The sequence below is a fragment of the Hippichthys cyanospilos genome, chromosome 17, assembly GCF_059441005.1.
Source record: "Hippichthys cyanospilos isolate Australia breed blue-spotted pipefish chromosome 17, RoL_Hcya_1.0, whole genome shotgun sequence".
NCBI lineage: Eukaryota > Metazoa > Chordata > Actinopteri > Syngnathiformes > Syngnathidae > Hippichthys > Hippichthys cyanospilos.
The window spans coordinates 15,424,821-15,438,380 of record NC_142385.1 but is presented as its reverse complement, the minus strand read 5'-3'; the positions used below and the strand labels follow the sequence as shown (position 1 = coordinate 15,438,380).

At 47.8% G+C, this 13,560-nt stretch overlaps 2 protein-coding genes across 4 annotated transcripts in view; one reads left to right on the top strand and one right to left on the bottom strand.

Annotated features, from left to right (window-relative positions):
- The window catches only part of insyn2a (inhibitory synaptic factor 2A), a 28,071-nt gene extending 20,225 nt beyond the window's left edge, over positions 1-7,846 (top strand). For all 3 annotated transcript variants that reach the window (XM_088438259.1, XM_088438260.1, XM_088438258.1), the window contains one exon: positions 7,268-7,846. In XM_088438259.1, the coding sequence (XP_088294385.1) occupies positions 7,268-7,451 (184 nt within the window). In that variant the 3' untranslated portion in view covers positions 7,452-7,846. The remainder of the gene's footprint in view (positions 1-7,267) is intronic.
- Positions 1-13,560, bottom strand: part of dock1 (dedicator of cytokinesis 1) — an 80,567-nt gene that overhangs the window by 44,603 nt on the left and 22,404 nt on the right. Inside the window, exons 26-27 of the mRNA XM_088438256.1 lie at positions 13,391-13,518; positions 13,056-13,151 (exon numbers count right to left, since the gene is read on the bottom strand). Of these exons, the coding sequence (XP_088294382.1) occupies positions 13,056-13,151; positions 13,391-13,518 (224 nt within the window). The remainder of the gene's footprint in view (positions 1-13,055; positions 13,152-13,390; positions 13,519-13,560) is intronic.

Below are 13,560 nucleotides of genomic sequence, written 5' to 3'. Positions count from 1 at the left end.
CTGCGTCAGTAACCTTTACCGGGCTGCAATCAAAATACAAATTGTAGGAATTAAAGCAGTGAGCTGCAGGAAATGGGCCTGCGCTTTGAATCCCCCCCTTAACTATTAACTCATTCACTGCCAATGACGGCTATAGGCGTCCATTTTTCCTAGGCTGGCATTGATTGAGTTAATTACTCTACTATACATCGTAGACATGTGTAAAAGAATAAGAATGTATTACTTACTGCAAATAAGAATTTTAGCGCGAGAACATTCAAGTCATTCATTGCCAATGACGGCTCTGGACGTCTATTTTTCCTCGGCTGGCCTTGGAATGAATTAATCAAAAGTGGGTCTTAAATTTGGGGAATTATGGTACATTTATTTGGACATTGTTTGCTCAGTAGACACAATTTCTCTGGCCACGTTATCTCATTGAAAACGATTGTTACTCACGTATTTGGTCAGGGTGTGTTAAAATGGTAAATGTAAGGAATGTTAAAGGTACAAAAGATAACTGCATGCAGGTACTTGTAGAAGCAGGTGGACTACTTTTCTTTAGAGAGTGGAAGGTACCAGAACGCTTAAGTTGAGCAACCCTGCCTAAGAATGGCGGATGGATTTCTTTTTGCCTTGCTTAAAAAATCAGACACGGATTGCGCAGGACTTAGTTTTAAGGTTTTTGTTTTGTTTTCTTTATCCGAAGTTGCTTTGCAGGGGTACTTCGAATAATTCGATGGTGCACCTAAAGTTGGACGGAAGCGGCTCCGTCTCACCCTGACCTTAGCGAGGATAATCGGTATAGAAAACGGATGAACGGACGGACGTTCCAAATGATCTAGCGTTATCGATCCACCCGTGAGTGCATAAATTCTCCTTATCGTCAAGCGTTTCCTTAATAGGTCTCCCATTAGCTTTACAGTCACCAGACACATTCCAAGGATACAAACTTAGTCCAACTTTGCCCCCATTGATTTCTAGACCCTGTAATTAAGCCCATGTGATTTATTGTTAATTGCTGCGGTGGGCTCGGCCTTGAGTTGAAAAACACCTGAGTCTAGAAAAACGCAAAGTGCAGAGGGGTTAGCCTAGCACTTGTAGGAAGTCATCCATTTTGGTTCCACGTAGATATTTTAGGCTCATTTTCATCATTTCCGGGGTTACTTTTTTTCTTTACTCCTGCTAGAGCGTTTCAACATAGATCATACTAGAAAACAGGTGTCAAACTCCGGTCCTGGAGGGCCTGTATCCTGCACGTTTTCCAACCTTCTCTCTCAGATACGGCCGATTCAGAAAATTAGGCTCATTTTCAAGAGTGGTATCCGTTCATTTTTCACACTATGAGATTCGATATTTTAAAGTGTGAAATACAGAGCAAAACGACAGTTACGTATGTAACAGCGGTTCTATGAGCCCCGGAGGACCGCCAGAGGCGGTGCTAAAAGCACGGAAATAAGCCTTCGCGCAAGCGCAAGACGAGAATGCATACCAACAAAAACGTCATGTATATGACACCGGGGACATATAAAAGGCATAGTCACCCGGCAGTCTGTCCCTCAGAACCTACTCGCGCGAACAACGCAGAGACAGGGAGTCCGAGTGACAAGTAACTCTGGCGGTCCTCCGGGGCTCATAGAACCGCTGTTACATACGTAACTGTCGTTCTATTTCGCCCCTCCAGACCGCCAGAGGCGGTGCTAAAAGCACGGAATGACGAATATCAGCGAAGTCACGAGGAGACCATGGTACTCACCTCAACCTCACATAGACGCCCCTGAGGATCCCAGGACCACAGACAGAGAGTGGGGGACTGTAACATCCATACAGTAGAATCTGGCAAAAGTGCCCGGTGATGACCAGGAAGCAGCAGCACAAACATCCTCCAAGGGAACCCCTTTCAGCACAGCCCAAGAAGTTGCGACACTCCTAGTAGAATGGGCGCGGATTCCCGAAGGCAAGGGGAGTTCCAATTCCCCGTAAGCATGCGTGATAACGTCTACGATCCAGTGAGACAAACGCTGCTTGGAGAGCTGGGAGCCTAAGGAAGGACCTCCGTACGAAACGAAAAGCTGAGACGACCTACGAAGCGATGCCGTAGTCTCCACATAACAACGCAGTGCCCTTACAGGGCATAAGAGGCCGGCGGAGACCCCATCATCCCCAGGCGGGGGTACAAAACGATTGATGAGCAGAGGCTTGTTGACGTAGGAAGATGATCGCACCTTCGGAACGAAAGTGGCATTCGGCCACAGGGTGACTGCGCCTCCATCAGGGTGCCACCTGATGCAGGAAGGGCTGACAGACAGGGCATGCAATTCCCCAACTCGTTTGGCTGAGACAATTGCAAGCAAAAATGCAGTCTTTAGAGAGACCCACTTGAGAGGCACCTCACCCAGGGGTTCATAAGGAGGCCGGCACAAGGAGTCAAGCACCACGTGCAGGTCCCAGGTAGGCGTGCGCGGCGCACTGTAGGGTCGGATACGGCGGGCCCCTTTCATGAATGAAGAAACAAGCGGGTGGCGTCCCAACGAATCGCCATCAACCGACGAGTGACGGGCCGCAATAGCAGCCACATAAACCTTCAACGTGGAAGGTGAGCGACCCTTATCCAAGAGAGACTGCAGAAATTCCAAGACAACAGGAACAGGGCAAGTCACTGGGTCCGTGGCAAGCTTCGTGCACCACGACACAAATAACTTCCATCTGTTGTTATACAACAACCGTGTGGAAGGCGCCCTGGCGTTGACAATAGTGCGCCTGACTGAATCAGAGCAGCAGCTCAGCAACGGTTCGGGCCCCTCAGAGGCCACACACACAGGCGAAGACGATGAGGGTGGGGATGCCAAACCTGCCCCTCTCGCTGGGACAACAGATCCAATCGGGCTGGAAGATGCCAAGGGTCGGCAAAGCACAGGCTGTGGAGGAGAGGGAACCACGTCCGTGCCGGCCAAAAGGGGGCCACCAGCAACAGGGTGTGGCCCTCCTGAAGGACCCTTCGGAGAACCATCCACAACAGGGGAAGGGGAGGGAAGGCGTACAGGAGGCAAAACGGCCAAGGATGCGCCAGGGCATCCTGCCCCAGTGGGCTGTTGACCTCCATCAGGGAGAACCAAAGGCGACAGTGAGTCGACTCTTGCGTGGCAAAGAGGTCGACCTCCGCCTGACCGAACCGATCCCATATAGCCAGCACAATCTCCGGATGCAGACGCCACTCTCCCGGCGCTGGAACTCCGCGAGACAACGAGTCTGCAACCTGATTCAGGACCCCCGGCAGATAGGCTGCCCGCAGACTGGCTAGGTGGGCGGCCGCCCATTGAAGAAGGTCGCGTGCGACCAGCAGTAGCCTGATGGATCTGGTACCGCCCTGATGATTGATGTGGAAAACTGTCGAGGTATTGTCTGACCGCACCAGGACGTGCCGATCCCGAAGGAACGGCAGGAAGTGGATGAGTGCCAGATGCACCGCACGAAGTTCCAGGACATTGATGTGCTCTGCGGCATCCGCCGACGACCAATGTCCCTGAGCGAACCTGTGTTGCCAAACGGCGCCCCAGCCGGAGAGACTGGCATCTGTGCAAACCACTTCCCGGCGAGACGGCACCACTCCCAGCCTCACGCCCGTGGCCAAAAAAGCACGCCGGCGCCATGGGGCCAATGCGAGAAGACAGCGACGTGACACCATTAGGCACCGGTGCCGATGTCTCTTGGCATCCAAGCGGAAGCCGTTCAACCACATCTGTAGGGGACGAAGGTGTAGGAGCCCCAGAGGAACCACCGCAGTGAGAGACGTCAACTTGCCCAGTAGACGTAAAAATTGTCCGAAAGGGATGTGCCTGTTTAGGCGAAAACCCTCCAGAACACGCACAACGTCGTCCACTCTCTGAATTGAAGGACGGGCCAGCATGGTCACGGAGTCCAGTGACACTCCAAGAAAGGTGGTTTGTTGTGAAGGAACCAGAGTAGACTTTGACAGGTTCACCCTGATCCCCAACCGAGACACGTGCCGAAGCAGCACGGTAGTATCCCTGATTACCTGTGCACGAGACTGCGCGCAGATCAGCCAGTCGTCCAGGTACGGGAGAACTTTCATGCCCTTTGCCTGCAGAGGAGCAAGGGCCGCCTTCACGAAGCGAGTGAACACTCTTGGTGAGAGTGAGAGGCCGAACGGAAGCACCCGGAACTGCCAGTGGGCGCCTCTGTAAGCAAAGCGCAGAAAACGTCTGTGATGAGGCGCGATGGGGACATGAAAGTAAGCGTCTGTCAGATCGACTGACGTGAACCATTCGCCAAGACTGACCGACCGCAATACTTCGGAGGTCGTTAGCATGCGAAACGGTAACCTCTTGAGGTAACGATTGAGCCCCCTCAAGTCCAAAATCGGACGAAAACCACCTGTCTTCTTTGGAACCAGGAAGTAAGGGGAATAAAAACCCCAGCTGAGGCTTGGATGGAAAACAGGCTCGATGGCCCCCTTGACCAGAAGAGTAGTAAGTTCCTGATCGAGGGCCAAGGCCTTCGCCGGGTCGGCGATATAAGTCTCCCTGACCCGACTTTGTATGGGGGGCCGGCGCCGGAACTGCAACCTGTACCCCTGGGACAGGGTGGAAAGCACCCAGGGGTCTGACCCCAGAGCAGCCCACAGCCTGAGCTGCTGAGGGGAAAAATACCCGACGGCCGGCCCCAACACCTCAGTCCCGCGACCCACGGAGTCGCGGGGCCTTGGGGGGGCGAGGCGGAGGGGCAACTGCCCGTGGTCTACCGTCAGGCAGCCGGAGGCCAGAGCGAAAACCACCAGTGGTACGAACGCCACCCGCAGCAGGCACACGTGCCGAAGAGCGAGCGTCCGCAGCAGCATACCGTCTGGTAAGACGTAGAGAGCTGGCGCCCCCATACATTTGGCTACGAGACGGAACACGGAAATGAGGCCCAGAGGCGGGAAAACGAAGAGGCCCAGAAACGGCTGAAGCTCTATCACGATCCGAGAGCTGTACACGGGCTTCCCGGACCCTTAATGATCGTTCTAGTGTCTCCACCGCACCAGAACCGAAAAATGTCCCAGGGACAACAGGAAAGTCCCTCAGAGTACGCTTGGAGGACTCAGTCAAAGAGGACTGAGACAACCACAAAAGGCGGCGCGAACGCACCAAGTAGGACATCGCTCGCCCGTGGTCTCTTGTCATAAGGGCAAATGCATGCAGACATGCCTCGCCAAACGACACAACCGACTCCGTATCACCCTTCCGCGCCACCGACATGGCAGCGAACAACAGGTGCGAAACAGAGTTGCCAATGCGAGCCGAGCGCGCACATGCATTATAGGCCCTTGTAATCAGGTCATCCACCATGCGACATTGTACGTTAGGACAACGCCGCGTTCTACGAGCGAGCTCATCTGGCGACAAGAGCAAGGAAGCGACATCCTCCTCCACAGCAGGCATGCGATCTAACCCAGCGTTAGCAGCATCCTGCAAGGCTGCCAGCGTCCGACCCTCAGAAGTAAGCCGGGCAAATGCACTCGTATCGGCCCAACAGGACAGCAAAAGTTCTAAATAATGGCCACACTGCGGAACAACGAAGGCAACAGAAGGGCGGCCACGTCGGAAAAAGGGATTAGTTCGGGGAGACTGGGGACAAGGAATGTCCACCTGTAGCTCCCGCAAGGCAGCGCACAAAAGGGACACAAGCGAGTCTGCATCACCCAAGACAGTGAGGGACGAACCTCTATCAGAAGGAGGGGAACCAACAGTAGAGTCCCTAGAATCGAACTCAGACCCACGGAAGCATGAGTCTGAAGCAGAGATAGAAATGGCATCAACATCCTTGTAAAAGTCCGGTGCAACAGCGCCATGGAAAGAAGACGGCTCACCGGAAGCTAGGGCACTCGGCTGGAGGCGCTCCTGCAACAGTGCCGACATCCCTTCCAATTGAGAACGCAAATATGCAACCTCCTCCTCTAATCCAGAGGCCCATTGCTGACCTGTAGCGTGATCACGCTTAGAGGGAGCAGGTGGAGCTACATTGGCAGAGCGGCGTTTCACGCCACGTCTACGAACGGGCGGCAAGGATACTGCCAGCGCGATAGGAGCAGTCACGGACTTAGTCTCGTTGGACTCTAACGGACCGGTCACCTCATCCCCGGCCACGCTCACCTCTGTGTCAGCGTGCGCCGAGTCACGGCAACGCAAACAGCGTCCATCCCGTGAGTCCGCCAGCACAACGCGACAGCCACAACTGGAGCACAGCACAGGGCCCTCCATAAGACCGATAAATTACGACAAGGCAAGAGCTGGTGCGGAACGCAACCGCTGCGAGCCGGAGACACTGGCCGAGAGCGTAGGCGAGACGCCGGCGATCGGCGAGAGGAACACGGCGCAAAACCACAACGGGTGCGTAACGCAGCCGGTACAGCGGGAGCCGGGCAATAGCCACTAGCCAAGTTCGCGTGCGAAACGCAAGCGACACGGCTCAGGCTGAAAAGGGGTAAAGACGGTTAACTGATGCAGTTGCAGGCGGGTAACTAGGCACACAAACTTCACAGACAGGCAAAGACATAGCACGACTTTATGGCGAGCACGCACACGTCAGGCCGTGAACACCATGAAAGTCACCCGCCACCAAGTGTTAGCGCTCTAAGTATCAACAATAAGGAAACGGCTTCGAAATTCACCAAAAGAACACCGAAAACTCACAAAACAACGCAACTCACCCCGCGCAGCAAGTTCCAGCAAACGTTGCGCCAACCAGACAAGGATAAAACCAACACTATTGTCGCAGCCACCGGAGGGCGGACAGTAAACCGCAGCCCCGACTGACACAGTCAACGGGCTACAAGCGACGAAAGGCAATAATAAGGAAATAATAAGGAAACCGCAAAAACGCGGTACTCGTATGGCATGCAAACCGACGCGCGAGAAGGTTCTGAGGGACAGACTGCCGGGTGACTATGCCTTTTATATGTCCCCGGTGTCATATACATGACGTTTTTGTTGGTATGCATTCTCGTCTTGCGCTTGCGCGAAGGCTTATTTCCGTGCTTTTAGCACCGCCTCTGGCGGTCTGGAGGGGCGAAATAGAACTGAATATTAGTTCCCCCAAGGAGGGTTCCAGGAGCTATGGAGTTCAAACATTTGTAATGCCTACACAGACTAAAAACTTCATTGGAATTAAAGACTATAAACCCGAGACGCAGTTTAGGCTAAAATTGAAACGGGTAACTAAAGTATGAAGCACCAAGTTGGCAAGAATGCTTATTCCAGACTGGCAGAATTCCTCTTTTGCTTTCCAGCGTGGAGCTGGACTTCAAGCAGCAGGAGGACAAGCTGCAGCCCCTGATGAAACGGCTGTGCCCCTCGAGCGCCTCCCCCTTCCCAGCCCTGCCGTACCCCCACGAGGCCTTCACGTCCACGCCCAAGCGCAAGTCCAAAGCAGAGTCTAAGAAGCACGCCCGCTGGAGACTGTGGTTCATGTGAACGTCGCGCAGAGTTATTTGGGAAGCCATTCTCCTCAAACTGGCACCGGGGGTGATTAGCCATTCCCGGTTGGGCTCACGAGGGGACGGCGTGGAATTGCAAAGCACAACAAACCCAGTTCAGGATCTACTTTTTCCGGACCATTTTCAACAACTGTTCATACCGAAAACAAGAAACGGATGATCGATTTGACCCATCTTTAAAAGGTCATCTTGGCTTCAAACTGACTTTGAAGGAGATGTATATAAAAAGAATATTGTTAGAGGACACTTATTTTCTTAATGGCATTTTTGGACATCAAAGGACATTTTATCTACAGCCGTATAAAAAAGACTTTCAAGTTTTAGCCGAATATATTTATAAGTTCACCTTTATTGCGACTAAGCCACTGTCATCTTGTACATTTCAAACTCTAATATATATATATATATATATATATATATATATATATATATATATATATATATATATATATATATGAGAGATTTTTTTTCTCTCTTCCCCAGCCCTGATAATAATAAATACTGTTAAAGGATAAGAGCAAATACTTGTAAAAGTGATTGTATTGCAGCAGTAAACCGAGCCAGAATTGAATGTACAGTGTAGCCTTGCTTTTTTTTTTTTTTTTTTTTTTTTTTTTTGCAAGATTTAAGTTTTTAAAAAAAGAAAGAACAACATTTTTCGGCAAACTGTTGCGGTTTCTTTAAGATGAAGAAAAAAAAAAAAAACCTTCCATCCCAACTAAGGGCCTGTTAGAAAACTAAAAGTGTAACTGTATGCCAAAAATTTGGTTTGGACACAAAAACTCGAGCTGTCACCATATTTTTTTTTTTTTTCACAGAATAAATGAGTCTATAAAATATTTCTTCGATTAATCGCATAATATCACAAAATATAACTCTTCATTATAGTGTGTTAGAGAGATTTTTTGAAAAGTTGATTTGAGGATTTTTAAACATAAAATGCTAATTCTCTCAGTAAATTCTAGAACACATAGAAGTTCTATTATTCTATTATAAATATACATTTCAAATATGTGTCTTCATTTTGTAAAAATGAAAAATCAACAGTTTGTCTCTTCATTCCTTTTTTTCCTCTTTAAGAAACAAGAAAAATCAAATGTTTGTCACAGGAAGACACAGGAAACAGAGGAAACGGTGAACCCTTTGAAAAGTTGACAAACTAATATAATACTGTTTTATTTTTGACAGTTTTCACCTAACATCATTGTGCAAACTTGGCACAGTAAAAAAATCTAAATATGTCAATCAAATAAACATCAATTTTTGACTCCACGGAGGGCTCAGAGATGATAAACATTTATAGCCAAGTGAAAATGTTATTCCTAAAAATACATTTCTACAATTATAACACATTTTATCAAATAGGGCTTGTTTTTTTTTTTGTTTTTTTTTACAAATAGGCATAGCTAATATGTATCAAACAAAATAAATGTATTGATAGGATTGTCGAGTCACTTGCAAAGCCAAAAAAAAAAAAAAAAAAAAAGACAGGAAGCGCAATGGCAATTTGACGTGAACTTTACGGGACACTTCCTGTTTCGTCCGCTGGTTTAACAATAGCACCGAGAGAAACCTACACTACATATTTATCTGTATCTTGCAAAAGTGCCATTGATTTACTATGTGCAATACTGTGTATTTTATACTGTTTTTAGAAAACATATAAATAAATGAACGATTTAATATGCAAATGACGACAAATAAAAGCAGATACCTTGAGAGTTGATTTATTTTTACCGAGCTTTTGCTTTGTCCTGCACTTGAAATCGTGTTGCAACGTGATTTAGCATTTTTAGCTAATATTCTTCTTCTAGGGTTCAATCATAGGTATTGATTTATTTATATATTTCAGAGTTAAGGTAAGGGAAGGTCAAAAAACAAACAAGTGAAGTATTTACAAACTACTGGAACGATAAAGCGCCCGCTCAGCATTCTGCCACTTTTGCAAAACATCCATTTCACCATTTAGCTCCTTTTCAAATCGTCGATTTTTAAAAGGAACATAATAAGGCTCCTCAACCTTTTTTGAAGTGATGAATACAGGTTAGGGCCTTGAATTAGAATAAGAAGAAGAAAAGAGGACACTCCAAGATTGAACGCAGGAGAGCAACTGATTACGATGCAGCGCCATTTCTCGCTATGCTTCTTGGCTGTGCAGCACTTCAGCGGCAACGAGAAAAAGGCAGAGAGGCAGACATCTAAAAACGCTGGATTTTTTATTTTTTTTTTTCTGAAAAGGCGGCAGCGCCTGCTGTCAGGCAGCAAACAACAAACAGGATTGTCAATCCAGGAGGGTGACGTACTCAAATAACAGCTCGACGTGACACTTGGAATCACTGCTCTTTAGTAACGCAAAAATGGGAGTAAAACTAGCTGTCCAAGTGGCGTTGTGTTCTAAGTTGTCACTCTCAGACAGGAACCTCATTTATCCAAATATGATCAAATTCAACAAACTACATTAACTCTCGGGAGGGACGTATGATACCACATTTTTCAGACCGGATAACAGTATGGCACAGGTCAAAATTGGACGAAAAACATCCTCTAAGAGCCAGCCTATTTATTTGTGTCCGCAGTTTTTTGTGAATTGCATCTCACCCGAACTCGAGACAAGATTGGAAAGGCCACGATGTCCTCTACTGAGGACACTAGGACTTATTAAGATGGGTCCAATGAGTCAAAAGATATAGACCAAAAACAAATGTACAAATAACAAATAAATAGACATATAATGTTTATATGTCCTCAGGAGGACATATAAACTTTTAAGCACTTGCACAAAGAAAATACCTGAAAAAATGACGTTAAAAAAAAAAACACTAATATCCAGCAGAAGAATCTCCGGGACCCGCTTCATCAAAATTCCGAGCGAGCGCCGGGAAAAACGGCGGAGGAAGCGGAGTAGAACGCTAATGCATAAATCCAAATGGAAGAGGCTGCCACTCAGCGGGACAAGGTCAGCGGCCGGGCTGCCGCCGGCGCCGCAGGAGGTGACCGCCACGCTTCCTGTCAGGCCTCGGCAAAAATTTCACTTCACCGATTATGAAATGTTTCTGCGAGCGGCTTCAAAGGCGCTACTGCTTGATTTGAAAAGGCAATACGTTTTGGCCGGGATCTCGGCCACTTTCACACCTGTACCTCACTTTCTCCGCGCCGATTTTTTTTAATGGCTCCCGTAGATGAAAGAACGTGCCCGCCGACACTAACGACCGTCCTGTCGGCTTGGAAACTGTTCCGACGGCCCCAGCGAATACTATAAAACAATTACTAATAAAAGATATCAGATAAAAAAGAAAAGCAACAAGCGGTGACATTTCTGCTAGCTACGACAAGCTAACCGCAGCAACAAATGTTCGTGTTATGCAGGAAGCGCGCCACTAACTTCAAAACGAACCTTAACTTCCCGAATCGCATACGGACAGCAATGCCTTGAGACACTTTTATTTTGGGGTAGTTAGGAACAGCAAGTGGCGGCGTAACGTCAACCACGCTATATTGATACAAGATACTAGCAGCGCTATCGACGAGCAGCGCTCATATCATCTGATGTCAAGGATTCGGGTAAAAGTTGCCGTTCCTACTGATCACTTTTCACTTATTTAAATGAGCTGTTTTAGCTCGTAAAAATTGTAACTGTGGTTTTGACCACTCGTTTTATAGATAGTTGTATAAAATCTCACTGTTTCAGGAGTAAACTTTCTGCAATGGACAGTTTAAAATGATTTAAAAAAAAATGCATTAAGCTGCATGACCGTGGTTATGATGTCGATTGGCATTATGGAGCAAACGGTGAAACATTTGTCTAAAATCTCATTTCGAGAGAAAAATTGCGGCTGTGCAGAGGTCGAAATGAAATTTTAAAAATGTATTTAAATAAATACATGATTACTCATTCAGTACAAGCCTATTTGAGACCCGACTCAATCCCAACACAAACAATGCCAACGTTTGTTTGGTATAACCTTGTTAAGGGATGGCTGGCTCAGTTCAAATCATAGATCAAATTTTGAGATTTGACTTAAGGCTCAGCCATATCAAGCATTCACAAGTACGCGTTGAATATATATTCTGGCCTTTTACGGCGCCGGCCGGGATCACGGGCAGGTTTCAAAGGAGCGCGCTGCAAAAAAAAGAGCGATTTCGCCCAGCCCGCCCGCGTGAGAGCTGATTGCCTTTCCGCCGGATCAAAAGGGGCCCGACGGTAAAGGTTACAACAACAAGACGTCATCCGCTTGGTTTAGCGGCGCGGCCGTATTAGGATGCAAAGTGCCTCATTTAAAGCCACGATATTACAAACGCGGCCTTTTGTGTCCCTCGCTCAATGCGCCGAGTTTGCCTAATTAACGCGGCCACTTCATGGCGCTCCCGACGAGCGAGGAAATGAAGCGGGCCGCCCGACAATGGCGTTATCGCCTAATATTTGCACAACGCCGACGACCATCTTGGACGGGAATGAATGAGAAAGGAAAGCTGGGAGAAGACACGCGAGCGGGGGTCCGAGGCCGCCTCCGCGGTCTGGAGGCGGCGTTTTATGCAGAGACGCTGCCAGTGCGTCTCAATGCATCCGTACAATGAAAATGGCACACAAACAACTCGTTTCTGCGCTGTTAATTCACAACAACAAAGCTGCAACCTTCAAACTTTGACTCATTCAATCCGTTTACTTTTTTCCCGGAAATTCGGTCCCAGGTACTGCTGTATGGAACATATATATTAGCCAATCGATAATTAATAGATGAATATTTTTATTTTTGTTAAGTATTCGGAGCCGTTACCAATATAAAAGCAAATATGAAAACTGTAAAAAGGTCTTATAAATAGTTTAAAAAGGGCTTCTGATACTACAAAAAATGCGCCAAAAAAAACTCTGGTAGGACTGCGTCTATGGATTACGTTTAGCGTTGATGTGCATAAAAGGAGATTTTGCATAATCAATAGATAATAAGCGTGAGGTCCAAGTAATGGCTGAATAATGTTTTAAGTTTATGAACGTGTGATCTGAGACAAAGTTAGGACTCAAGGAAAAAATTGTTTACACTAAGTCTTGCATCATTTGTGCAAAATGTAAAACCTTTTCTGGTAGAAAAAAATATTTCACATACCTTATTACAAGACCTTTCATATTTATCCATGGCTGAAAAATGTAGAGCAGGTCTTGCCTGACAATTTTTAAAAAGTGTAATAGCTGCCATTTTGCCCTTGATGCAAGTATTATTTGTGTCCATCATCTGTAACATTGAAGGTGCGTGGCTTTAAAAGGCGGGGCCTGGCCGGGTGAGCGACGTGGACGTAATCGAATAAGACTGCCGAATCGTCATGGTAAAAACAGGCTAATGAAATGACACGGTTGACATTTTAGAGGGCGCTTAATTACCTTGTCACTTAACCCCAACTTAGCTTCAGTGGCCATAAAATGATCTCATTTTCATTATCCGTCCTTGTAAAAAAGTGGAACAAGTCACCGTAGCTGTATTTAAGCGTGTCGTAAAAGTACCACTGAGTTTCTTCAAAGACATTTTCCGTCATAAATTTAATTATTTAACATCAAACGCTCTCAGGCTGAGATTGCGAACGGACTCACGATGTGAGGCGAGTCTCGGCTCATGGAGATGACGGTTCTGTTGACGGTCCGAAGAAGCTTCTCCATGATGATCTGCACGTGCCACTGGGTGGGACCCTGAGCGTGGGTGACCAACGAAATATTTCAATTCACTCGCTAACGCACATCTGCGCTCTCAAAAGTTAAGAAATCGAAGCGCGTTTCGGTTTTCCCGCATTGTGAGCGGTCAGTGAACGCCTCGCCACCGTAATGCCGTTTCAACAGACGTCCTTTCACGTCAATGGCACTCAAAGCATTTGGGAAGACGTCGGCATAGTAAATAAGCGGCGGGGGCATGGAGTCAACAGTTGTCTCACCACGTCCTTCCTGTAGAGAACCTCCAGGATGTCGCTGAGCAGCTGGCAGCAGGCCTTGGGCTCCTCGCGCCTCTCCAGGTGGAACTTGAGCTGCTCCGTCATCAGCGGCAGGAGGATCTCCCGGCAATCTGCGGGGAGGGCGAAACAGTTGCCGACGGCGGTCAGCGGGG